This window comes from Polypterus senegalus, chromosome 16 (genome assembly GCF_016835505.1).
Source record: "Polypterus senegalus isolate Bchr_013 chromosome 16, ASM1683550v1, whole genome shotgun sequence".
Classification (NCBI taxonomy): domain Eukaryota; kingdom Metazoa; phylum Chordata; class Cladistia; order Polypteriformes; family Polypteridae; genus Polypterus; species Polypterus senegalus.
In genome coordinates, this window is record NC_053169.1 from 95,899,079 (window position 1) to 95,925,356 (window position 26,278).

The window sequence follows — 26,278 nt, forward strand, 5'->3', positions numbered from 1 at the left end:
AAAGCAAGCTAACTATAAAAACAGGGGCTGAGATTAAATAGACTGTGCAGACAACCATTGCCTGGGTGTTTCACCAGCCACCGCTTTTTGGTAAAACCACGGTTTTTACAAAAAAAAAAACTTTGAAATAAGTCTGTTGGAAAAATTTTCTGTAATCTGACGAGACCAAAATTAGCTTTTTGACCATCAGACTAAACGGCATGTTACACAACACATTATCAAAAATGCACCATCCTCACTGTGAAGCATGGTGGTGGTAGCATCAGACTATGGGTATGTTACTCCGCAGCAGGTTCTGCAAGGCTTGAGAGGGTAAAATGAATGTAGAAAAATACAGGGAAATCCTCGGGGAAAAACCTGATGCGGTTTTCAAGAAACCTGTGACTTAGCAGATCAGTTTTTCAACAAGACAATAACCTAAGCATAAAGCCAAAGCTATGAAGAAATGGCTTCAAACTGTACAGCCAACTGTACCCATGTGGCAAAATCAGACTCCAGATGTCGATCCAATTGAGAATTTGTGGCTGAGCTTGACAAAAGCTGATCCTCATATGGCCTGACAGGACTCCAGCAGTTTTGCAAAGAATAAGAAGGAGACATAGCAGTGTTCAGATGTGCAAAGGTGATAGAGAGAACTGTGCACACAGACTCAGTAAGCTGCCATCTAATAAATACTGACTTGAAAGAGGGTGAATGCAGATTCTGTTCCCATTTCTTTTTCTTCACCATTTATCTTTATCCGCCTATTAAACTCATCAATTTATTTATTTTTACTCGATTTAAGTTTTACTCCATTGGCCAAGCTCTCTCTCTTTCTCAGGGGTGGGGTTGATTTGTTTTCAATCCTATTTTTTGTAAAAACTGATTTATTTGTATGGAATGATTACAATAAAATCAATAAAATTTTACATTTTAAAATAAAAAAGAAAGAGGGTGAATGTTTTTATGAAAAATTACTTTGCATTTTATATTTGTAACTAATTTAGATCACTTCACAGAGATCTATATTCACTCCCAAATTAAAGAGTCCTTTTCTGTTGATCAATGTCAAAAAAAGCCAAACAATAACATCTTAAGACTTCTAAGAGGTGAATACTTTTTATAAGCATTGCAAGTAAAACTAAACCAAGGTGAAATACTGCATGTATATATCCATCTATTTTCTGAATTCCTTGGTTTATGACAGAGTCAAAGTTAAGCCAGGTCCTACTTCATGAGCACTGGAAGCAAGTCAGGAAACAAACTTGGACATCTGTCCATTTCAGATCACACTCAAGCACAAGCTGTCCATTCACTGTCAATAATTTACAGGACAGAATGGTACTCACTGCAAGATGAAACTGCATCCCCAAGAGGAAAATTATGTAGACGGGGTAAATTATAAAAACTTTACATTGTAGAGGCACGCTAGTTGGGAAATGAACTAGGATTCAAAAGCTATGAGGTGGGACTATATCACCTGTTGTGCCACAGTGTCAACCTTGATAGCATAATAAATAATTGTTTTCTAATAACTTCTTTCATCTATACTAATAAAAGGCAAAGCCCTCACTGACTCACTCACTCATCACTAATTCTCCAACTTCCCGTGTAGGTAGAAGGCCGAAATTTGGCAGGCTTATTCCTTACAGCTTACTTGCAAAAGTTAAGCAGGTTTCATTTCGAAATTCTACACGTAACGGTCATAGCAGTCAACGTCCGCCATGTTAAACTTTCTTATTTATGACTCCATCTTCACAAAATTTGGTAGGCACCTTCCCTGCGCTAACCGAAACCAATGTACATACTTATTTCGGTGGTATGACGCCACTGTTGGCAAGCCATATTGAACTTTCCAATGGTCTTTGTTACTTATGGGCCCATCTTCAAGAAATTTGGTACGCGGGTTCCCAACGCTAACTGAATCCTACTTATGTACATATATACGTCCATAGCCTGCAGCTCGGCCACCGTGTGAGGCGGCGTTGGGTCCCCCATCCCCACGCCTCCCACGTTGTTGGCTGCCTGCCTATATAAGGCTGTCAGTCGCTCCGGTCTCTACATTCCCTTCCTTGCTTCGCCACGGGATTTACGTCTCCCTGCTGATAACTACAGCCTTTTTATTTAATCCACGGCTTCTCCACCGTTTTATTGTTCGTTTATTACGATTATAGTTATTGTGTAGGTATTTTAGACTTACTTTACATTGTTCAGATACCCATTTCCTTTATCGTTCCAACCATACCCCCATTAACATGTCTATCGAGGTGATCACCATCGATCAAAGAACTGTCACTTACCAAGTGGTTTTCATGCCTGGAGATGGCACCTGCCTTTTCCATTCTCTGTATTACATATTGCACGGCCATATCAGGCTCACTCTTGATATCTGGAGGAACATTGTGTCTTATGTATTGAATGACTGGGAGAGGTTCACGGTGTGGACTGATGACGGTACAGGAGATAATTAGACTACACAGGAGCACTAGAAGAGTGAAATGCTTAAGCCCTTCACCTATGGTTCTGCATGCGAGTTGATGGCTGCCGCTGAATTGTTTGGTTGTCGCTTTCAAGTGTACCGAAATGGCCAAATATTTTACACCTTTCGACAACCGCCAATGCCTCTTAAACATCTTAGATTGACAGGTGACGATTTCAGTAGTGGACACTTTGATGTTTATGAATGTTTAAACTCTCAAAAGCTGGATGTGAAGTTATCGATGAAACCGGTTGTGTGCTTACAACGCTTGACAGATGCCGAATGTCATTTCAACACAAGTCCTACAAATACTGTCGTAATTGAAGCAAACCATGAAACTCAAACCGATTATGACAGCAGCAATCCAAGCTGTGAGATTTGAGACAAGATTACTGTTCACATGGCCAACTGTACGTTACATGCTCAAGAGTAAGCTCAGCGCACAGCTTGGTCATATTACAACCGGAGGGCCGAACTCACAATGTGGCATACAAAGAGATTGTTATCAAATAATTATTGGTATATTTTACCTCAGTTTAAAAAGGTTTAATTTTCTTCTTAATAAAAATTTTAAGGCAGTACTTCGCCGCTGCGAAGCGCGGGTATTTTGCTAGTACTGTATATAGATGAAAAGAACTGCATTGATGAAATGTTTAAATTTGGATGATTTACAGTACATTTATTATTCAGTAAGCATTACTTTTCATAAATTAAAAAGACTCCAGTGAAAGTGCACAGACATGTGTTGTCACACACATGCGCATGTGAGACAGTCGATGGTCCATGGCACTTTAAACCAAAAAGTTTGACAGTTTGATGCCATCCACTGACTCGCTGTGTGATCCTGAACAAAACCCATTAACTTTTCCAGTGCCCAGAGTTTAGAAATAAGGAACAGAATATATAGAATATTAGACAATTACATTCTCAAGTCCATTATTCTGAGAGTGCTGTCTTTAGCATGAATTAGCAGACGACGTCCATTTGGGTGCACCTCCAAGTGATTTATTGGAACTCCTTTCAAGTCATTCTCCTGTATTTCCTTTGAAAGAAAAGCATGCAATTGGTTATTTCTGTTAACATGTACGACAAAAAAACACAAAAAGTGGCAGACAAAATTATACTAATGAGTTTTAGGAAAAGATAGATAGATATAGCTAAATGATTACTTTCAAAAAAAGTAATATAAAGTTAATGTTTATCAGTTGTAAATTTTAAATCCAGTGAGACTGATGACCCAAAATATGCTTTTCATTACATCCATTTCATTATCTGTTTAAATAATATTATTTTAAACTGAACATATTTCAGTATACGTAAAACTAAAGTTATGAATGTCATTTTTTTTTTTTTAATTTTGAAGTATTTTTGGCTTTTAAAAAATGCCTAAAAATAATTAGTCTTGTCCTGCCAAATGTGGGTTCTCAAATGAAGATGTCTGTAGTGACACTGCTTAAAGACCCACAGGGTTTCTTTCTAAAAATCCATCCCAAATTTCTTCTAGTCCATAAAAAATGTAGTGTTCCAGGGTCCCATTTCTACTCATGTATTAGAGAAATATGTAAAATAAGTTTGGAAAAACAGGAAGAGAGAAAAAGAAATTGAACAAAAGACATGACACTGAGACAAAATAGAAAAATAAAGTCACTGTTATCAACTCAAGATGTCAGTACCTGAAGCTTTTACATATCTTGCTGTCATTTTACCTATTGCATCACTACGTGGCATAATACCAACAAACAGAGTTCAGAGAATCATTGTGGTGTGTGTATACCTCACACACACACACAAACACACACACACACACACACACACACACACACACACACACAATATTTGATGACATGCTGCGACCATATTCAAGTGTGGCATGTACTATTAACTTCGTTGAGATAACATCACAAAGCAAATATGAACTAAAAGCAATTTACAAAATATCTTCAGTTTTTTTAAATAGTTAAAGCTATGCCATTGTGTGAGTGGCAACATTAAGTTAAGTAAAAACTCACTATGCTAAATTTTTGTTATGCCTTGATTAATTGTTTTTGCTAGTCACTTTAACCTGTGACATTCATCATACTAACATATGAAAACATTCAATATTTTTGGTAACACTTATGTTTTTAAGTATTGTAAAAGTGCATCTACTACTCATATATTGTTATGTAATAGGACCTTGACAAGCTCATATTACATATTTGGTCTTAAAAACACTTAAATCATCAATAAAGTGGCTATTCATCTCTGTGAAATGTGGCATATTATCTGCACAGGTCACATTAATTGTGAACATGAATTTGCAGTGAAATCTGCAATATCAATAGAAATCTATGTCAATTATGCCACTTCTAACTATTCCAAAGGGAAGTTATTCTAGCAGGCCACATGGCACAGATGAAGCCTTTCTTAAACTCTTGTTACATAACCGTATATGAGTAACAGATGCATTTTTGAAGTGTAAACTAGTGTTACCTTTTAAATGAATGATCACATTTCCTTCCCAACTACCATTTTGATACTTGTTAATACCACTGGCCATAGAAGTGAGAATCTTTACAAATAATTACAACTGTAATCACTTGCACTAAGCCAGTTTAGCATTAAGCACTTTACTGTTGAATATCCTATGTTCTTTCTTGAAAAGTAGTTACTGGGAAGGTTTCTTAATATTGACCCAGTGCCAGACCTTTACTTTACTCCAACAGTATGGTCCATGTTTGCCTGTGCCTTGGTGTCATGATGTGAATTTTGATTTATTTTTTACATTAAAAAAATAATTCAGATTCATAATTTGAGGACAACGAATCCAATAGTCACAATTCCTTTTTTTGTCAAGATGTACTTTTAACAGTGTTAAAAATGAAATACGTTATCTCACAACAACATTTTGTCAACGCCACACATTTCCTGACCATCCAGGTTTGCAGATAGATTCTCAAATCTAAAGTCTTGTTAAAGAATTTTAAAAGCTTGATTTCATGGTTTATGTATGCTTTCTGTTCTGGACTGTGATTTTTGTCTTTCGTTTTGGCTTTGGTTACATGCTTAATTTTGGCTTCTGACCCTCCCACTACATTCATTTTTAACTTTTGTTACTCTGTCTCACATCCTTGGCTTGTGTGAAAAGTTTTCTGACCTTCCGATTACGACCAGGACTATTCCTTTTGACTGCCCGTCTATGGACTGCTTTCTTTCCTTGCAGTCTGTACACACTGTCAATTTAAGAATGTCAGTGGTTGGCTTAGGCATCAGTTTCTTTCCTGTGCTTTAGCTGTGTGATTTTTTTTACTTCATATTAAGTAAACTGTAAATGTACAGTATAGCATGCAAGATTTGCATGTAGTGAAATTTATAAGAATAAAATGATTTGAACTGAATTTTATACACAAAGGTTAGTTTTTCCTAATGTATTTTAGAACAGTGTTACATCTACATTATGTTTCTGTTTTGGATTATACACACATGCATGAGAAAAAAAGAACAGTCTCTTACGTACTGTATCAGTTATGCACTCGAACCAGCTTATGGCTATGCAGTCTACACAGCATAGTTCAATGTGTAACTTGACACGTTACTTCCTTAACCATCATTAACCTGCTTGGCTTTAACCCCCAAGTGTTTCTTGGGCTCAGAATTCTATGTAAAAACGGTTAACACTGAGTGAGACTCTGGTTAACCTGTATTGTTCGCATGTACAGTGTTAAGCCCGAATAAAGCAGGGACAGTATTCTATTGCCATCTAGTGGATAAAATAACATAATGCTGCAAAAAAATCATTAGTATTTCTGTGCATTCTGGGTCTCTTTGGTAACTCATTAATATTCATGAGTGGGGTGGAGACATCAGGAAAAAACAAACAAAAAAAAAAACCAAAACAATGGCATGTAAAACAAAAATCTATAAATCAATTTTAAAACAAACTGAAACTGAACCATCAGCTGAATTGAGCAATAGTGATTACAATGTGAATTGGTCAGACGTTGACACATAGAGTGAAAATGATGCATACGACACTGTACAACCAAATATCTGTGATATTCTTGGTGACCTGGGTCATGTAAAGCTTCAAAATGCAAAAAGGCAAAATGATTACTTTCTAGTGAAAGGATAAAAGGATAAGAAAGACGTTAGCCACCTAAGCGCCATTCACAATATAGCAGCTGTCAACATTCATGTTGGGGAAACATGGAAAAATCACTAAGCCTTGAACTGTGGAAGCTTATAACACAATGGGAACACACTTCTACTGATCCAACTGCAATATCGGGCAGTGCTTTGGTGACTGTTTGAAAACATATCACACAAACGATGCAAACTAGTACAGCAGGGAACACCAGACATACCTTTCCTATTATATATTTGTTGACGTTTTGATGTTTACATGTTTCTGTTAGGCGGCACGGTGGCTCAGGGGGTAGCACTGCCGCCTCGCAGATAGGAGACCCGGGTTTGCTTCCCGGGTCCTGCCTGCATAGAGTTTGCATGTTCTCCCCCTGTCTGCGTGGGTTTCCTCCGGGTACTCCGGTTTCCTCCCACAGTCCAAAGACATGCAGGTTAGGTGCATTGGCGATCCTAAATTGTCCCTAGTATGTGCTTGGCGTGTGGGTGTGTGCGCCCTGTGTTGGCTGGGATTAGATCCAGCAGATCCCCGTGACCCTGTAGTTAGGATATAGAGGGTTGGATAATGGATGGATGGATGTTTTTGTTAAATATAAAAAAATTCTTGCAGGAAAAAAAAAATAATATGGGAGTGGTATTAACGCTTTGGCTCATCAGTATACAGGTATATGCTGCCTTAAAAAGGCAAAAAGTTCTATAAAAATCGGCAGCCATTCAGCACTATCATTTTTCTGACTCCTCCATTCATGACTATTAGCACTCGTAACACTTGATTCAGGGACTGTGTTTATCCTCAGATTAGAGAACCATTCAACATCCACTCAAATGGGTAACCGTATGAGCATAGGCCTACCCAAGGTGTGTATCTTACAGTATTGACAAACAAGTAAGAATCACGTTTTACTATGCAAACATGACAGCAAAACTTGAAATTATACTTACCTTTTCAATGCCCCACTGCTGTATCTGACGGAGATGAAAATTTTCATCTGCAAATGTATTCCACACAATAATGAGACCTGAGCTGTCTCCAGAAAACATGTTTATCCCTGAGTTTAAAAAAAAAGTATATACTTGTATTACAAATTAGAAGTACCATGGATTTTTACACTGTAAAAAATGCTCTTGATACAGCAGTATGCCAAGGCTTCTGAAAAATGAAGTTTTATGTACAGTATAATGAAATTCCTGTCCTTCCCAAAGAACATGCTGTATAGTACTGTATGAAGTGGAGGAAACTTTGTATACATTAGAGTATCTCTCTATTATAAAAAAAAATCTTAGGAGGGAGACGAGACGTGATCTTCTTGGAAGACAATTTGACGTCCCGCGAGACAAGGCAGTGAGACAACATTTAAAACAAGTTCACGGACATCTAACCTAGCAGGAAATAAAGGACGAGTATTGTTTTTACAAAAGTTTTAAAGTAAAAGTGAAAATAATGCATATGTAACAATTCCCATGAAAATAACAATCTCTTTAAATTGAATATGTGGAAAAACCAAACCCGGGGTTGGGCGAGTGAAGCGAGTAGGGGGCAGAGCCCCCTAGTATTACAAAAGTATTCAGAATTTAAAGGTTTTCAAATATTATAATCAAATATTTCACATAGTTGTCCATATAATTTTTCCAAAATGTAAATTGTATATCATTAATCTGGAATTCGAAAGGGCTTCACATTTAGATGACCACTCTACAAAGATTTAAAGCAGTCAGAGGCATAGCACTACCTAACTTTCAAGTTTACTACTGGGCAATGAAAACATGCAAAATAAATACCAGCCTGGCTTGTGATGGAAATCAAATGTTGTTCTAATTCTTTGTTGTATTCCCTCTCCGTACTCCAATCAATACTCACTATCTGCAATCCAGTAGTCCACCAACTACTTAAAATATAGAACCAATTCAGGGCACACTTCAAGGTAGAGAAACATTTTATTCATTAATCCTATACACAATCAACTTTTCCCATGTTTTCAGTCCTATTCTGTGTTTAACCTATGGAACACACTGGGGAGTAAGGTCTTTATATAGACAATGTATTGTACCTTAGGAGTACTTACACTCAAATTTAACATTCCAGCTACAATTTTTTTCCAATATACAAATTAGAAAATTTGTTAAAAAAAACCTTATCCAACGCACCCATATCAATCACAGAGGCTATAATGGTTAATCTTGATGAAGACTCAGACAGCATTTGAACGAGATACAAGAATATTTCACAGAATTTACCATTCAAAAATCCTGGGTAATGGTGGGAAAGAAACCTTTTAAATAGTACATCAGAAAATCAGTGGAATTCAGCCATACATTTAATACACTCAAGTTACAGATGCACCAGCATTCCATAACTCATCTAAAGATCTTTTATCAATCATATTTATCCCATTTAAAATTGTCTAAAACATACCCAAGGCAAGGCCTAACCTGCAAACACTCTCATTTAACTGCATCATCACTAGGCCATGTGTTTTAGGATTACACTAAATTAGCATCATTGAGGACAAAAATCTTTATATACTTCTCAAACAGCCCCAGTGTTCCAGTCATTCTTAATCCATTAATGGCAATATTTTGTGTACTTCTGAGTGGCATTAAAGTGCATAGGAAGAAATCTATTGTAATACTCAATACTATGTTACTGGCATGCAGACCAGAACAGACCCCAACCACCTTCTATAACTCAGTGGGTAAACAATGTTCTGTATTATCCCAACTTAGAAACAATCAGATTGGACAAATCGTCACTAAGAGACAAATTTTTTTAAAACATAGCAAGAATTCATTAATATTATTTTAGAATAAGCAGAAGGCCCAGTGATCGACTGCTAATGCTGTTAATTGTTTTGCTTTATTTCAAAAGTTAGATGGGTCTTTTTCCTTTGTATTTCTATATTTTGTTTCCTCTGTACTGTTTTGAAGTAAATGGTTGTATCTGTTATGCTATAGTTTTTTAGCTTGATTGAGCAACATGCCATTGAAATCTTCTCGAAATGTAATGTTTTCGAAAATTACAAAGAGAATTCTAGTTAATGAATGTGGCTTGTACTCTGATCATGTATCCTCACCTAGTCATTTCGCTTAAAAAAATCATTACTGTCTATTTTCAGGCTGTAAGCTTTTTGCATTTTTATTTATTCTGTATTTGGCAGTACATATTGGATGATCTACATTCAACCGGTGTTAAGAGAGTTCCAATTCAAAAACAAATCCCATAGCTACTTGATAAGTATGGCACAACTTAATGTTACTATTGCTTTTGTAAATGATACATTTCATCCATTGCAGATTTCTCACTAAATTAAAAGTTATTTTCTTTCATAAAGTTGCAGTTTTATTTTGAAAAGTCTCATTTTTGAAAAACAGTTTTATGCAGATGATAGAAACTTTTAAAAAATACTACATACTACAGATTTTTTTCTAATGATATACAAATTATTAGACAGTTTACCAGATGTTTATAATAATCCAACAAAACATGTTGGATAAACAAATGCAATACTTAAATGTGAATAAAGTTTAAATTGGTGGACTAGACATTATACCTTAAATAAATGAAAAATATATAACATTCATTTCCTTGTTATTAACTGTGAGTGCCTCTCTGACTCAGAATTCAAATACAAATACGATTAAGCCTTAATGTCTTTCTGGGGCAGCTGTATTGATCCTATTTTGTTAAGCCTGAAGAGCACTTGGAACGGTACTGTATTCTGATGCCATTAATTGAATAAAACAAAATTATGCCACAAAAAATTATGAATATTTCTATACATTCTATTGTAAAACATCAATATTCATGAGTGGAGCAGAGCCTTTAACCAAAAGATGCAATAGCATGTAAATGAAAAAATGTAAAGCCAGTTTTAGAACAAACTGAAACTGAACCATTAGAGGAAGGAAACAATAATGATGACAACGTAAATTAGTCATCAGACTTTGGCACAGATAGTGATTCTGATGCATACAGCACTGTATGGGTGAACTGCCATAATATGCCTTGTGAATTCAGTCACATGAGGTTTCAGCATGGCAAAAAGGTAAAATAGATTACAATCAAATGGAACGACAAGAAAGACATTAGCCACCTAAACACTGTTCACAATGCAGCAACTGTCAATGTTCATGTTAGGGGAAAAGTGGAAGTCACTAAGCCATGCACTGTGATAGCCTACAATAACACAAAGAACATGTTGATAGTGCAAATCAGGCACTCGCATTCTACTCTCTCAGCTCAAGCAGCAGAAAAAAAAAATATGAGAAAACTGCATAAAGAGACATGCGTCTGCTGCTCCAACTGAAGCATCAGGCTGTGTGTTAGTGACAGTTTCAAAACATGTCACACAAAGGACATATACTAAATCTTCATCAGTGAAGCAGTGGAGACTAGACATACATAAATGCAGGAGGAAAGGTATGTTCCTATGGTAGTTGCACATTTCTGTTACACATAACATTTTTTCTTTTTGAAATAAAAATCACATTTTTGGCTCGCATACCGTCTTTACTGAAGCAAAGTGTGTTGATGAAGCTTTTATGGCCATCAAATTCCTGAAGCAGTTGGCCATTTGCATTTTTTACTTTCACATTCCATATACGAATTACACAGTCATAGCCTCCGGTCACTACTAAATACTGGGCAGCTGGGTGAAACTGGGAAGCATAGACAAATGAGGGGTGAGGGAGCACCTTGTCCACCAATCCTTGAAATGTTTCCATGTTCCAAACTCTAAAAAGGTCAAAAAAAAAAAAGAAAAAGCAACTGACAAAATGTAAAAATCCTTTGACAATTTAATAAAAGACATATTATACACTATATATTTTGTTGCATAAGAAAAGAAGCCAATGTCAAAACATCACATCAGGTTTTAAAAGCGTAGCACTTTGAAAAACACTGTTTTATGCAGTATTTCATTTTAAAACATTTTTTAATTATTTAGTTCAATGACGGAAAAAGGAACGAACGATGAGATAATGAGCACAACTGCATCGCTTTGGCTCAGGGAAAAAAAAAAGTTAAAGGTGCTATGTTGAAAGGTTGCCTAAACTTAATTTTTCTTAATAAATATCGTAGGAGACACTACTGATTGTCCCTTTGCTTACCAAAATGGCTCTTGTACTACAGCGGTGCAAGAACCTCGGAAATTAGTTTAAGTGTGGTGTGACAAATCCAGACTTCTCTTGTGAAACTTGTTATGTTGTCTATGTTGCAGTTAAATGCCTTTGTAGTAGGAGGGTGCTGATGTAAAATGGTGATCTTCAAAGGCAGTCTAAAGAGCACCGAATGCTTGAACATAAGGTCATGAATAAAATCTAGGCTTTAATTCTGAGAATACCCAAGCAGGGCATAAAAGCAACGTGGTACTCTATTGTTAAAAAATTAAAAGTAAACATATTTATAATCAGTTTTAGCAGTTGAAACTTTAGCCCATCTTCATAATGCAGTACGAAACTATGATTTAGGAGCCTGAGTGGTTTAGAGCTTTAGTTCAGCTCCAAAGTGCAACAGTAGCAACTTGAATAATAAAAAATGTTTTGGTCAATGTTTGATAAATAAAAATAGTAAAAACAAATTAAAGAGAGATTAAAAGTATAATTTTTCATTGTTCACCGAAGTAGGGACAAGAAGATGTGAGACAAAGTGGAAATAAACACAGGAGCAAATGTTTGTTGAAGAAGGCGACAATAAAATATATAAAACCCTCTATCGGATGTACTTTTCTGCAACAGGCAGATTTCAGATGTAAAAGCGATTGATTGCACATAAAACCCTTATAATCCACTTCAGGTCAATTTTCTTTCACTCAACATGGAGCATGGCAATAGAAAATGTACTAATCCTTTTGTTTTATAATCAATGCAAATAAAATACAGTCATAGAGACCATTCTGTTATATGCAGAACACCTGTACTTATGATACAGCTATATCAATTAACTTATTATATTTAACCATGTACTTATGGCTTACAGTATACTAGTTAAGCCTGTAGCACAAAAAGCATGCAGATTCTAGAATGCAGAGGTGTCAGCGGATTAGGTAAGGTATATGGACTCAAAGTAGTGGAGAGGATATTTTGGAAAATGTATCACTTCTTCCAGAATTTATTGTTTGGTGTAAATACCACTTACTACTGACTGACTGGTGTGAGCTGTGCTCATTGCTGGCAGCAGTCAAGTTGATATAATACAAATGAATTTTTCCGCATTGACGTTCACTTGAAGCTGTGCAGAGGAGAGCAACCAAGTTCATCCCAGGACTTAAGGACATGTCCCACTGCGACAGACTCCGGTAATTAAACCGGTTTAGTCTCAAGCAGGGGAGGTTAAGTGAGGACCTAATTCAGATCTTCAAAATGCTTCAAGGCATGTGTAAAGTAGATTCAGCCAATTTCTTTCAGCTAAATAGTAAATCACATATTTGAGGATACCAGTGGAAATTAAGGGGAAGCGTGTTTAAGACTGAAGCCAAGGAACACTTCTTTACACAAATCTGGAGGTTATGTAGCTGAAGCAGAAACCTTGACAACCTTTAAGAAGTGTGTAGAGGAGATATTAGGACAGCTTACCTATTAGCTAAACAAATGTACTTGAAAGACTGAATGGTCTCTGCTCATTTGTAAAACTCTGATGTTCTTCAATGCAACCACATGTAAAATGTATTCACTCATACAGATCTCGTTCTACAAGAACACACACATTGAGGCATATTGCAAAATGCAATGCGAGTAATGCAAGTCAAAGCCGTAGTAAGCTGCATGCAGAATGTATGTGTCCAATTGATATCGATGTAGAAATATACTTAGCAACCCAGTATAATTCATGTATAAAGAAAAAGAAATGATGCGTAAGAAATTAGCTGATGAAAGATAGCGAACAGCATAAAGTTGGAGTAAATCAATCCATGCAGCAAAAAAATAAAAACACACTTAACTAAGCAAAATCTAGGTGCATGGAAAAAGAATTTGCCTCCATATGTTAGGTTCCCATAAATATGTTGGATTTTGCTGCATTATTATGCTGCATATGTCCATACTGTGTCATATTGCTAAGACTATATACTTGTAAGGCTAGATATAAATTAAATTGTTAAATAAAAACAGCAGCAGCAATAACTAGTGGGGTTAAACTGGGAACACTTGTCCCTGGGCTTTGTGGGGCAGGATGTTTTTTTGGTTTTTTTTGGGTATTGGTAGTTATCAATAATAACATCAGCAAGAGTAGTGGCTACAACTGCATAGGGCTACAGAAGGTGGCAGTGCATAATGATTTGAACCGAGTAAGTTATTGCTTATGTGAATTTCCCCTTGGGATTAATAAAGTATCTATCTATCTATCTATCCATCTTAAAGCTGTTCCCTGCTTCTAATAGTCCAATGACCATCACAGCCACATTTCAGTCATTCTATAGTGGTTGACTGAGAAGCCATTTTAAAGAAACCAATAAGAAATCCATGAGAAAGTACTTACATATGGCTAATGATGTCCTAAAATGACTGAACAGTCTTTCAATATCATCCATCGAATGAAGCTTGCACTTCAAGTTAATTCAGAGGATGTCATTAATGACTTTGCAATAGCTCAGGGTTGGATTCTTTAAAAATTACTGCATTATGATATGACCGGTTAATTACTATATTTCATTTACATGATTTTCAAAGGATTTTTCTTTTCCTTTGGTTTAACAGTGTTACAAAATAAGAGCTGATAGTCTTGCATTTGGCTTGAAATGTAAAAAAATACATGATGTTAATGGTTTGCATTTGGGTTCAAATATTATGCAATATGTTTTTATTAATATATTGCATTGGGTTTAATGTTAGAAAAAACACGTTGACAATGTTGTGTTAGAATCAGTGTTGTTAAATGGCTAATACATTGTGAGGCTGAGGTTGTGGAGTGGTCCATTACCATTAGTAGAGCTTTGTCCTGGGCCCATACATGTATAACGACACCCCTGTCGATAATGAAACTGCCTGAGCATTTCCTCTCATGTTAAGACTTGAGTCACCAACTAAGAAAAGACAAGAAAGCAGGAGTGCAGATGTATACAGGTGTATGCCCTGTGTGGCACTGGCACGCTTTTCATGGTTAGTTCCTGCTTTGCTCCTTTTGCTGCAGTGACAGGCTGTGGTCCATCAAGTGAAATAAGCAGGTTCAGAACATGGATGGATGAAGAAGCACAGAAAAATAGTTGCATATGAAATGTTTTCATAACAATCTCTGACGATGCATTCATTTGTTTCATATTCTAATTTTTGTATATGTTTATAATACAAATTTTCCTCTTGTGTACCTCAAAAACAGGAATCAATTATCAATTGTCAATATTACAATTAAATAAAAACCTGAAAAAAATTTCCCACGTCTTGTCAATGAACCAACAGACTAAAAAGAGCTCTGATATGTGTCATTATTCACCTTAAGTGTGCCACAGGATTTATGCGGAGAATAAACTTGAACCCTAGATGGCAAAAATCGCCACTCCACTGTTCTAATGGCTGCAGTGGTGTCACCAACCCAACTGAACCTATTTTAGTTTAATTAAATGTATTTTTGAATACTGATCTTTACCAAGTAAAGGCCCAGAGCACTGTAAACAACTATAGCACAAATTACATGGTGTGAATCAAAAACATATACGTATATTTATACACTTTCTAGAATCCAACCTTTTTTATTTAGATAGATAATCCATTTATATATCCATACACCACACAGCTGTTGTCCCTTTGCCAAAGATATTATTAGGCATATCTTTATCAGGGTTGATTCAGTGAAAGTGGCACACCTAGTAAATTAGCTAATCTGTTCTATATAATGCAAGATGAGCCAACTGACTGGCAGCTAGCAGGACAAAATGCCAAGCTAAGCGTATACAAGGTAGATTCAAAAGGTAACAGAATTATCTGCAAGGCGCCTTTTTTTTCTGTGCAAGATGAGCAGTCTACATTTGACAACAGATCTGCAATAAAAAGGCAGAGAGTGATAACCATTGCCTTTGGCCTCTAAAGATATCTTATGACATTAATTTGAGCACATAATATGAAAAGCAAAAGAGCCAGAAACTCTTTTTGATGTTAATCTCTTTCACTGACCACAAGTTAATAGATAAATATGCTTGTTCTGAAACAACCCTTTCTTGGGACGTTTTCAAATCTTTAAAATTAACAGTAAAACATTTTCCCTCAGGAATGTTTCTAAAATAAGTTACCTTACAGTTCCATCAGAGGATGCAGAGATGAGACTTTTATCATCTTTAGACCAGGAAAGATCATAAACAATATTTAGGTGACCATTAAACGCTCCTAAAACTTTGCCAGAAGGAATTTCATATGCTGAAAGAAAAAAATAAAAAGCAGACATGAAGTCCTCACTACTGTACTGCCATCTACTGTTATAACATATGCTATGCACTTAATTGTAGAAAATGAAAAAAAAAAATTTTAAAATAATAATTTTAAAAAGGTTTACATACTGAAACAGCTGTATTATGTATCAATGATTACTTGCCTACTATGGGATACCCATCCTTGTCTGCACAGGCAGTTGCTAAAATATTGCCATTATGGGAGAAGCGAACAGCAAAACATCCCATCTGTCCCCCTTTAAAAGACAGGAAAAGCTTATTTGGAATGCGGCACACCTATGAATAAACAGAAAAAAAAAATTTTAATTGTGACTAGAACAGGCCATTTAGCCTAACAAACTCTTCCATCATTTTCCCAGCCATTGTCCAAAATAACAAAGTCGAAATTTGATTTGCTCTCCATCACACTACTTGGTATATGTTTTTTTGCGTGAAGAACGAGAAAAGAAAAACTGTGAGAATCTCACTTTTGGTGCAAGTCCAAATGATGCCAAACATGTTGCGTCTAGTGAAAGCCCCTTACAAAAAACATATCTGTAGACTGAGAGAAATTTCTCTCTCTCAAGGAATTCTGTACCAACATCAAGCAAAAAAAGGTAATAATACAGTGTGAGTTTATTATATTGTGCTAAGTGACTGTGTTATTTACTTTTGGGGTGAGCGGTGGGCTTTGGGAATGTTGTGGGGGATGAAAAAAAACACGCAACATTCGCCATGTAAATGTTTCAACCTGTCCAGGTAGTCTGCTCCACTTCATCAGCCCAGATGTCTTTTCATCCTGAAGTAGACTAGCACCCTTTCCTGCCATTTCACTCTGGAGCTCACTGTACGATGTAGTACCCCTCTCCTGTTGAAGAGCCATCATGGAGCGAACACTGGGGTCCACCTATAAGTAAATGAAAACAATCTGTCAACAGCTTAGTAAAATTTGCATTTATCATTTTTTTTCAGCAAAAGTTCCTTTCTTTACATGCTGAATAATGTATATGTATTCAAATAAGTTTTCTCCCCCATCTATTGAAAGTGTGCCGGTATAAACGTTCCACTGTCAGACACTCAATTTTGTGCTCACTAATTAGCTTGACTATTTTGCACCCAAAGCTTCAATTTCAGTAGATTTCCAGGCAAGCCCCACTCTTATCTCACCATGCAACACTAAACGAGTCATTTAACATGCCTGTGCTACTTGACTGGAATTCAATTCTTTTTTCATTTTTCTCTAATCTTAATAGTACCATTCTGTCTTATCAGGATGTTTGACACCACTGCACCATTTCGCTGTTCTGTTGTTTTTAACTTACACTATGTGATCTACAACCTACATACTGTATGAATCATTTATTTGCAAGCTTTTCTTCTGTTTGTGAGGTCTAAAGCCCCCATGTTCCTTATTCTTTGTCGATGCTTTATCATTGATTGTCAGTTCTCATGCACACAAGCCTGTCCCTATAACTAAAGGCAAAAGACAAACCGATTTGATTTTGTGGGAGTGAGTCGTGGACTAATTAAATTTTTCAACAAGTCACTTATTAGTGTCCTGAAAGTAAATTCAGCTTCCCGCTTTCCTATATTGGTACTCTGCCAATGAAAAAACAGTATATTTACCGAGCCGTGCTTATCAAAGCAGGCTAATATTGTGACAAGTTGTTTTTTCACAGAACTGCTGGATCCCTTTCACTAGTCTGTTGCTTTTCTCCCCCTCCTCTGCCACATACATTTTGGAAAGTAACATCAGTGTCTGTTGAAATAAATTAATAAAACTTTTTAAATAAGCTTTTGTAATGTATTAGAGTAGCAATGGTGCTTTGTTACATTGCACAGCTGGCATCTATGTTTATACATACTGCCAAAATCAACAGATGCTATGGGTGACAACACGCCTACTGCAGACCTTCAATATGGGATTGCATTGATTTCAACGCTACACCTCAAACACCTCTGCTTCTAGGCTTTTCAATGTTCTGTTCACAAAACTTCCACTGCACCAATCTTTGAATCAAGCTGTTGAAAAGATATCAAAAGACAATGGGTGCATGCAATGACATGTCGGTTATAGGTATATAAAGGAGATGACCTTAGGTATCCAATTTTTTTTAATTTAAATATTTTAAACAGTACATTATCACAGCAATATGCTTCAGGAGTATAAAACTTCCAACATATTGTTCTATGGTGTATTGTCTGCTTTATTAAAAAAAAAAAACTTTTGTTAGGCAGACTGCACAGTGAGGGCTAGCCGTTTTTTCGCCTTGAACCCTGAAGATGTTGTTTTTCCTCTTTTTTTCCTCCATCAACCCTGGACATACATGACTGTATATGATGTATCATTTGATTATTAATTTGAAAATTTAAAAAAAAAAAAATCTGTATTTAAGGACTCTACTTCTCTTAATTATATATCTTTCTTATGTAAGTGTGCATTATTTATCTTCTGTATACTATTTATTCATTATTATTCTTGTCTAAATTGAATTTGCTTTTCTTTGCATGTAACCATTTTTTTGACATGTTGTAAAGCACTTTGAGCTACATGTCCTTTGTAAGAAAATGTGCCATAGAAAGAAATGTTGTCGTTAATAGAATGTCACAATTATCACTTATTAGCTCAGGATTCATCTATTCAAAAAAACAAAGCCTTAAAATCATTTTGTACATTACAAATACCCTAAAACAGTTTCGACACTATGCACATCCATCTCTCCTTTTCTAATCCTGATTACTCCATTTACATGGTCACAAGGAGCAAAAGCCTATTCTGCCAGTGAGCACAAATCACAGTATATTATTCAAATACTTTCTATTTACTAAGCCAGCTTAGAAATTCTACTTTGTACCAGTAACGGCGCACTATCATGCAGTGAATTCACTTGACTTGAGCATTCATTGTTTTCAGACTCTTTCTCTGCATATTTAGCATTCATTTGTTCAGAGGTTGAACAGCAGCTCTTCCTAAGCAGCTCTTTTTTTGTCCACCTTAGCGGCCTGCTTCTTCTCTTCTTTTGTCTGCATCTTTTCGAGTTAAAACTGATTAAGTCAGTGTTTGCACTGCAATTACTTAGTATGTTTTCTTTAATTTTTCACTTAAGTCTTCAATCTCCCTCAAGAATGCTTTAAGATATGAAAAGGTAGGGGAATTGACAGGGAAGGTGGTAGGGATGAAAATGGCGCCCGTACGTATGCGCCGCATGGCCGGCCCGCTACCGAGTGTTGATTTTACAATAAAACAAAAATAAGAAGAGGAATAACCTTGGAGGTCAGTCATCACCCCAAAACCGGATAGTAGAGGTCACGTAGTATATGTGTACCAAATTTCAGGTCAATAGTTCAAACAGTTTGTGAGCTACAGGTGATTTAAAATCCTGGACAGCCAAACGAACAGCCACAGTAGCGTATAATATAAGAAGATATGGTACCATACTAGTCAAGTAAATCCGAAATGATATAATAAGAAAACTATACTAAGAAAGATACAATAATATCTCACTTTTAAACATTATACAGTACATCACAAACAATGCAATTAGCTATCACTGAACTTGCAGTAAACTAATCTATGGGGCTATAAAACAAGTTTTGGATGGACTGGCAACCTGACCGGGATGGCTGATGATTTCCCAGACAGTACATGCCAATACAATGGCTAGGCAGCGGAGTGGAGTGTGGCAGCATGCCTCTGGTGCTGCTTTGGCCTGGATTCCCACAGGGTTTCATGGGAATTGTAATTGGGGTATGCAAGCCTGGAGTGGAGGCGGAGAAAAGGAAAGAAATACAAGAATGAAATAAGGAAAGAAAGAGATAATAGTTTGTATTTAATTGAATTACATTGTGATAAATTATTTTACTTATTTTGGCTGACACTTTTATTTAAGATGACTTACAACATTTGAGATAAAATTAATTTTTTTGTTTGTTTTTCTTTCGTAGTTGGAGCATAGGCTGGTCTAATGAGTTGCTCATAGTTTCTTCGCATCTGCAAGAGGCCTGTTGAGTGAAAGAGTGAAAGAGGCAGCAAAAGAAAAAAATAGCAAAAGAATGATATTCAGTATTGTGGAAACTATAGAGGGATAAAGCTGAAAACAGGTTATAGAGAAAAGACTTAGGGAAGAGACCATCATAGGCAAGGAGCAGTTTGACTTCATGCTTGGGAGAGGAATAACCTCTCCTCTTAGGGAGCAGAACAATTCCTCTCTCGTTAGACCATGACAGACAATGCAGTTGTTGCACTGAGACAGCTCACAGAAAAACACAGAGAAAAACAGAAAGGCTTGCATATGGAGTTTATTGATTTGCATATGGCTTATGATAGACTGCCATAGTCAAGAGGTCTGGTGGTGCAAAATGTAAAAGGGAGTACCAAAGAAGAATGTGAGGATTGTACAAGATATGAATGAAGGAGTGAGGACATGGGTCAGAAGCAGTTTTTGGTTTAGCAGACAAGATCCCAGTAATAGCAGGACTGCACCAGAGATCTTCCTTAAGTCTTTCCATCTTTGATCTGGATATGGGATATGTTGACTCATGGGATAAAAGGCCAAATCCCCTGGTGAAGACTTTTTGCAAACGACATTGGGCTGTATAACACCAGAACGGAGGAAGTCGGAAGAATAGAGAAAACGTTTGGAAGACAGAGAACGAGACTATATATATGTGAGGTTTAACGATGATCAGGATTCAAAGGTTAGTCTGCAGTTTAAGTACCTAAGATCAGTAGTAGCCTAAGATAAAAAACTGGATTCAGAGATAACCCACAGAACGCAATGCAGATGGAACAATTCGAAGAAGGTGATAGGAGTATTGTGTTATCGAAGATTTATGGTGAAGGTTAAAGATAAGGATTTTAAGATAGTAGTAAGACCAGCAATGATGTATGGAACTGAGACATGGGCAGTAAAGGGTGCACAACCAGTTGGATGTGGCAAAAACAAGAAGAATAAGATGGATATGTGGCTTTAAATTAAAAAAAAAAAAAAACAGCAGAATAAGAAATGAGACAATCAGATGTACAACAAATAGGAAAGTTATCTAAGGAAGTACAGGAAAGTAGGTTGAAGTGATATGGACACGTGAGGAGAAGGGACAGTGAAAATGTAGGCCAAAGGAGTGATGGGAATGAAAGTATAGAGGAAGAGAAAGTGAGGGAGGCTGAAGCAGAATTGGATAAAAGAAGATCTGAAGAAAAGAGTCTGACTGGGGAAGAGGGGCAGGGCGAGCTGTATGGAAAAAGACTGTTCAGGCACATTACCCCCACATAGAACTGGGAAAAGATGAGGATAAAGAGAAAGAACAAGGAGGAAAAAGAAAAAGACGATGACAACTCTAAGGCTCCAGGTTTGTGGCCCACTTATTTAATGAGAAACAGAGGGACAGGGCCCCGATTTATTTCTTGACACTGACACTTTTTTACTTTGAGTATTCTTATTTCTGTGCTCTATTTTAGTAACATCACTATGTTCTTTAAATTGCTACACGTGTAAGTTTAATTTCTTGATTAGATCAGATTCCTTACTATGAAATGCTTCTAGGGGATTCCACTGCCTTAATCATATGCTGTATACATGAAAAGTTACACAATGTTAGTAATTGCAAACAGATATCTTGTATATTTTCCTCAGAAAAGTTTTCTATTTCTGAGCCAAAAATCATTAATAATGATTTCTTGCTTTATTCTGCTGTCATATGCAATATAATATAGCTCTGAAACACATAAAACATTTCTGTAAAAACCGAGAGCTTTTCTGTTTTGAAATTAACTTTTTTCTGTAGGATAAGTCTTTCTTCTTATTTCTGGGGCTACAGCAAACCAAGACTGTGGAAAACAAAACAAAACAAAATGTATAACTCTTTCCCAGATAAGAAACCCTACTGGTTGACCATTTTAATTATATTATTTGTAAAAATTGATTTAAACTTTTTAAAAATTATTTCTACAGGGTAAGGGGTATCTTATCTGAGCAACAACTACATGTCTTAATAATCTTTAATGTAGGCACTGTAATAAAATCTTAAAGTTAATAACATAATATACTACAAACCGGATTCCAAAAACGTTGGGACACTAAACAAATTGTGAATAAAAATGAATGCAATGATGTGGAGATGGCAAATGTCGATATTTTATTTGTAATAGAACGTAGATGACAGATCAAACGTTTAATCAGAGTAAATGTATCATTTTAAAGGAAAAATATGTTGATTCAAAATTTCACGGTGTCAACAAATCCCAAAAAAGTTGGGACAAGTAGCAATAAGAGGCTGGAAAAAGTAAATTTGAGCATAACGAAGAGCTGGAAGACTAATATACGCTAATTAGGTCAATTGGCAACATGATTGGGTATAAAAAGAGCTTCTCAGAGTGGCAGTGTCTCTCAGAAGCCAAGATGGGTAGAGGATCACCAATTCCCACAATGTTGCGCAGAAAGATAGTGGAGCAATATCAGAAAGGTGTTACCCAGCGAAAAATTGCAAAGACTTTGCATCTATCATCCTCAACTGTGCATAACATCATCCGAAGATTCAGAGAATCTGGAACAATCTCTGTGCGTAAGGGTCAAGGCCGTAAAACCATACTGGGCCCTTAAACGACACTGCACCACAAACGGGAATGCTGCTGTAAAGGAAATCACAGAATGGGCTCAGGAATACTTCCAGAAACCATTGTCAGTGAACACAATCCACCGTTGCCAGCTGAAACTCTACAGTGCAAAGAAGAAGCCATTTCTAAGCAAGATCCACAAGCTCAGGCGTTGTCACTGGGCCAGTATCAACGCTCAGTTCAGAAGCCTGCATCTCTGATGGTATGGGGTTGCATGAGTGCGTGTGGCATGGGCAGCTTGCATGTCTGGAAAGGCACCATCAATGCAGAAAAATATATTCAGGTTCTAGAACAACATATGCTCCCATCCAGACGTCATCTCTTTCAGGGAAGACCCTGCATTTTTCAACAAGATAATGCCAGACCACATTCTGCATCAATCACAACATCATGGCTGCGTAGGAGAAGGATCCGGGTACTGAAATGGCCAGTCTGCAGTCCAGATCTTTCACCTATAGAGAACATTTGGCGCATCATAAAGAGGAAGGTGCGACAAAGAAGGCCCAAGACGATTGAACAGTTAGAGGCCTGTATTAGACAAGAATGGGAGAGCATTCCTATTTCTAAACTTGAGAAACTGGTCTCCTCGGTCCCCAGACGTCTGTTGAGTGTTGTAAGAAGAAGGGGAGATGCCACACAGTGGTGAAAATGGCCTTGTCCCAACTTCTTTGGGATTTGTTGACACCATGAAATTCTGAATCAACATATTTTTCCCTTAAAATGATACATTTTCTCAGTTTAAACTTTTGTTCCGTGATTTATGTTCTATTCTGAATAAAATATTAGAAGTTGGCACCTCCACATCATTGCATTCAGTTTTTATTCACGATTTGTATAGTGTCCCAACTTTTTTGGAATCCGGTTTGTATTACAACTACTACTGCTACTACTAATAACAACAACAACAACAAGCATCATAAATGTCCCAAAACTGAAGTTTTCAAAATGTTTAGTCAATCATTACTTTTAGAAATAAAACATTAAAATGATATAATCATATACTTACTGGAACTGCCACCCTGACTTGGAAAAAGGCAGGTACAAATAATTGATGGATAGTCACATATAGAAAAGATAAACTTAATTAACATACCTTTTCTGGCAACTTTAGGCCTTTGATTGTAACATAAAGTGTTGATGGATATCGATTCCGTGGGAATTTTTTCCAACCTTCATAAATTTCAATGATATTTGGTTTTGTCCTGCTTTTTATATGAGGGTAGTAAAGCTGCAGTCTAACTTTATTGTCAACATTCAGTACATTGTTTGTACCTACAAGCTGGAGAAGAAAAAAAAAAAAGCTCCTGATAAAACAGCAACATTTACTTAAAGTAATAAAACTAGAAATAGGCTTCAAAATTTACCCATGTAGGCCCTTTTAAAAGATCCACTTAAATTATTTTACTTGAACAGCCACTGACTAATAACATTGGACATGATTTTTTTTTCCCCCAAACATTTGCACCCTAATGCCAGGCTTGATTGACTGTCTTATTCTATTAATTGTTCTATTACATTTAAAAAGTTAGATTTTTTTCCTGCTCAGATCTCTCCTCTTTTTCTCTTTGGTGGGAGTTGAATCTGGTTTTGCTTTTTCCCTTTGTATTTCAATTTTCCTTTGTTTTCATTTTATTGATTTTGAAGTAAATGTCTGCATCTGCTATTTGTTTGTCTGAGTAGTAAGCCATTACAAGTGCCTGAGGCACTTGTGCTAATCTTTGGTGACTTTAACCATGTGACGCTGGACAAAACATTACCTGCCTTCTCCCAATATGTGGACTGTAACACCCGGGGAAATAGGACTATCGACCTACTGTATGCAAACATTAAACATGCATACAACGCCACCCCGCTCCCTGCGCTTGGGAAAGCAGATCATAACCTGGTTCTGCTTCAGCCTCACTACAAACCAAGAGTGAGAAAGCTACCTACAACCACGCGTTCATTCAGGAAGTGGTCCCCTGAGGCAGAGCAGGCTCTGAGAGACTGCTTTGGAACTACAGACTGGGATATCCTGCTGGGGTCACATAGTGAGAAAATTGAAGATGCTGTTGAATGCACAACTGATTACATCAACTTCTGTATGGACATTGTAGTTCCAGTAAGAACAGTACGCTGCTATGCTAACAACAAGCCATGGATTACAAGTGACATCAAAGGCCTTTTGAACCAGAAGAAAAGGGCTTTTAAAGGCGGTGATCAGCATGAGCTCAAGCGTGTGCAGAAGGAACTCAGAGTCCAGCTCAGGGTGACGAAAGAGCAGTACAGGAGAAAGCTGGAGCAGAAGTTGCAGAATAACAGCATGAAGGAAGTGTGGGATGGGATGAAGATCATCACTGGCTGCAGCTCGAAGCGGGGTGCCACCATTGAGAGAGACGTGGAGAGAGCAAACCAAATGAACAACTTCTTTAATAGGTTTGATCAACCTACCCCACTCTCACCTCGGAGTACTGCATCCTCCAACCATCCTTCTGCTGATACCAGCATAGGAGAGACATCCCCACCCACAATTACTGCAGCCCATTTGAGCAGAGAGCTGAGAAGACTTCGTGCCAGCAAAGCAGCGGGTCCAGATGGTGTATTGCCACGACTGCTGAAAGCCTGTGCATTGGAACTGGGGAGTCCGCTACAGCGCATCTTCAACCTGAGCCTGGAACAGGGAGAGTCCCAAGGCTTTGGAAAACATCTTGTATCACCCCAGTCCCAAAGGTATCACGTCCTAGTGAGCTGAATGACTTCCGGCCTGTTGCTCTGACGTCACATCTGATGAAGACCATGGAGCGGCTGCTGCTTCACCACCTGAGGCCACAGGTCCGCCACGCCTCGACCCTCTGCAGTTCGCATACCAGGAGAAGGTGGGAGCGGAGGATGCCATCATCTATATGCTACACCGATCCCTCTCCCACTTGGACAGAGGCAGTGGTGCTGTAAGAATTATGTTTTGGACTTCTCTAGCGCCTTCAACACCATCCAACCTCTGCTCCTTAGAGACAAGCTGACTGAGATGGGAGTAGACTCACACCTGGTGGCATGGATCGTGGACTATCTTACAGACAGACCTCAGTATGTGCGTCTCGGGAACTGCAGGTCTGACATTGTGGTCAGCAACACAGGAGTGCCGCAGGGGACTGGACTTTCTCCTGTTCAGCCTATATACATCAGACTTCCAATACGACTCGGAGTCCTGCCACGTGCAAAAGTTCGCTGATGACACTGCTATTGTGGGCTGCATCAAGTGTGGGCAGGAGGAGGAGTACAGGAATCTAATCAAAGACTTTGTTAAATGGTGCGACTCAAACCACTTACATCTTAACACCAGCAAAACCAAGGAGCTGGTGGTGGATTTTAGGAGGCCCAGGCCCCTCATGGACCCTGTGATCATCAGAGGTGACTGTGCAGAGGGTGCAGACCTATAAATATCTGGGAGTGCAGCTGGATGACAAATTGGACTGGACTGCCAATACTGATGCTCTGTGTAAGAAAGGTCAGAGCCAAATATACTTTCTTAGAAGGTTGGCGTCCTTTAACATCTGCAATAAGATGCTGCAGATGTTCTACCAGACGGTTGTGGCGAGTGCCCTCTTCTAAGTGGTGGTGTGCTGGGGAGGCAGCATAAAGATGAAAGACGCCTCACACCTGGACAAACTGGTGAAGAAGGCAGGCTCTATTGTAGGAGTAAAGTTGAACAGTTTGACATCTGTGGCAGAGCGACAGTCATTAAGCAAACTCCTGTCAATC

General features: G+C 37.4%; 1 protein-coding gene across 4 annotated transcripts in view; it reads right to left on the minus strand.

Annotated features, from left to right (window-relative positions):
• ahi1 (Abelson helper integration site 1) overlaps nucleotides 1-26,278 on the minus strand; it is a 224,629-nt gene that overhangs the window by 151,184 nt on the left and 47,167 nt on the right. For all 4 annotated transcript variants that reach the window (XM_039738537.1, XM_039738538.1, XM_039738536.1 and 1 more), the window contains exons 9-15: nucleotides 23,634-23,819; nucleotides 16,679-16,834; nucleotides 16,092-16,224; nucleotides 15,793-15,916; nucleotides 11,080-11,309; nucleotides 7,520-7,626; nucleotides 3,382-3,500 (exon numbers count right to left, since the gene is read on the minus strand). In XM_039738537.1, the coding sequence (XP_039594471.1) occupies nucleotides 3,382-3,500; nucleotides 7,520-7,626; nucleotides 11,080-11,309; nucleotides 15,793-15,916; nucleotides 16,092-16,224; nucleotides 16,679-16,834; nucleotides 23,634-23,819 (1,055 nt within the window). The remainder of the gene's footprint in view (nucleotides 1-3,381; nucleotides 3,501-7,519; nucleotides 7,627-11,079; nucleotides 11,310-15,792; nucleotides 15,917-16,091; nucleotides 16,225-16,678; nucleotides 16,835-23,633; nucleotides 23,820-26,278) is intronic.